The following is a 1471-nucleotide window of genomic DNA, read 5'->3' on the forward strand; positions in this document are numbered from 1 at the left end:
AGCGGCCACTGCACTCCAGTGTGGGCGACAGAGTGAGACTCCAACTCAAAAAAAAAATAAAAATAAAAATACAGGCTAAATCTCTGTCCTGAAGTTGACGTACCAGTTGTGACAGCCTCGTGGTCATTGTAACTGTTTAAGAACGAGGCTTGGAGGGTCCCAAGAAAGGAGCTATTGTCTCTCCCACCCCTTCCCATGAAATAACACACCCCTGGCCTGTATCTGGCTTTCAACTGTCCCTCTTGTCTCAGGTAGCAGTTCCCCGAGTTAGGGAGTTGAGACGAAGGAGTGGATGCTCTTGCCCTAGCACCTTCCAAGGCCATCACTGCTACTGAAGAGGCTCAGGGGTAGCAAAGAATACCTGAGTGAGCTCCAAATCAACGCCTTCCCATCTACTGCTGCCGGAATGGCACGGGGTTGCCAGAACATGGGCATCTCCTGAGTGCCAACACTCTCATCGTCAACTCTAGGAGCAAAGATTTTTCTTATAATCGAACAGGAATAGACACCAGACACCAGGAGGACACCAGGAGGGACTTGCCCAGGACGGAGAATGGGTCCTCCGAGCCTTGCCCTGGGCAGTTCCTTGGAACAGAGGCCTTGGGGGCCAGTTTGGAATGCTAGTAGGAAGGATGATTCTGAAATCCGCCTCCCTCCCCTAACCTCATCCTCCGTGTCCGGGAGGACCCTCCTCATCCACAAGTCCCAGAGCTCAGAGAGGCCCAGGACTCCCGGGAGTTTCTGTGGGAAAGAAAAGCAAACCACCCACCCTGCCGCCTTCGCGTCTCTCTTCCAGTCCTCTCCCTGGAGCTGGCTTGTGGGGAACAGCAGCTCCCAGGAGCCACCAGACACGCAGACATTAGGGAGCCGAAGCTCGGGGGGCGGGCGGGGGGGGGCGACCTGCAGACTGTCCCATCGCAGACCCGGACGCTCCAGCTCCAGCGTCTGAGTTTTTTCCCATCTGCAGCCCGGCTGTGTGAAAATGTCAAGGCTTTGGGGGCGGACGGAAAGTGGGTTCCAACCCTCTTTTTCTGACCTGGGGCAAGATTCCGTCCCCCACCCCCCTCGAGCCTGGGTCTTCTTGTCCGTAAAGGGAGTGTGATAATAGCAGGCGATCGCGAGGTTTCTATGAAACATTGGAAGCAAAGCGCCTAGGACGCAGCAGACACTGCCCGCCCGGGGCGGCTCCGGGATTTCCGTCTAGGAGGGACTCCGAGGCGCAGGCCAGAGGACGGGGCGGGCTGGGGCTCATCTTAGAAGCGGGCGAGGGGGTTGACGGGGCGCTGCCTTGCCTGGCGCGCACGCTGTTGGGGGAAGGGCCGTCTGGAGCAGCGCTGGCGGAGATTAACGCTGGGAGGGTGGGAGGCGAGAGCCCCCATTCCCCTGCTGACCCCCTCCCCTCCCGTCCGGCGCGGGACCCCGAGGGGGGAGAGGCCGCCGCCCGCGCTCGCAGACGCGCGCTGTACTCACG

The 1471-nt window shown here is 59.3% G+C and overlaps 1 protein-coding gene across 1 annotated transcript in view; it reads right to left on the reverse strand.

Moving 5' to 3' along the window:
- The window catches only part of SCTR (secretin receptor), an 80667-nt gene that overhangs the window by 78205 nt on the left and 991 nt on the right, over nucleotides 1-1471 (reverse strand). The window contains exon 2 of the mRNA XM_008070095.1: nucleotides 770-972. Within this exon, the coding sequence (XP_008068286.1) occupies nucleotides 770-972 (203 nt within the window). The remainder of the gene's footprint in view (nucleotides 1-769; nucleotides 973-1471) is intronic.

The sequence above is a fragment of the Carlito syrichta genome, unplaced genomic scaffold (genome assembly GCF_000164805.1).
Source record: "Carlito syrichta isolate Samal-C Ts95f unplaced genomic scaffold, Tarsius_syrichta-2.0.1 Scaffold312912, whole genome shotgun sequence".
In the NCBI taxonomy this organism is placed as follows: Eukaryota; Metazoa; Chordata; class Mammalia; order Primates; family Tarsiidae; genus Carlito; species Carlito syrichta.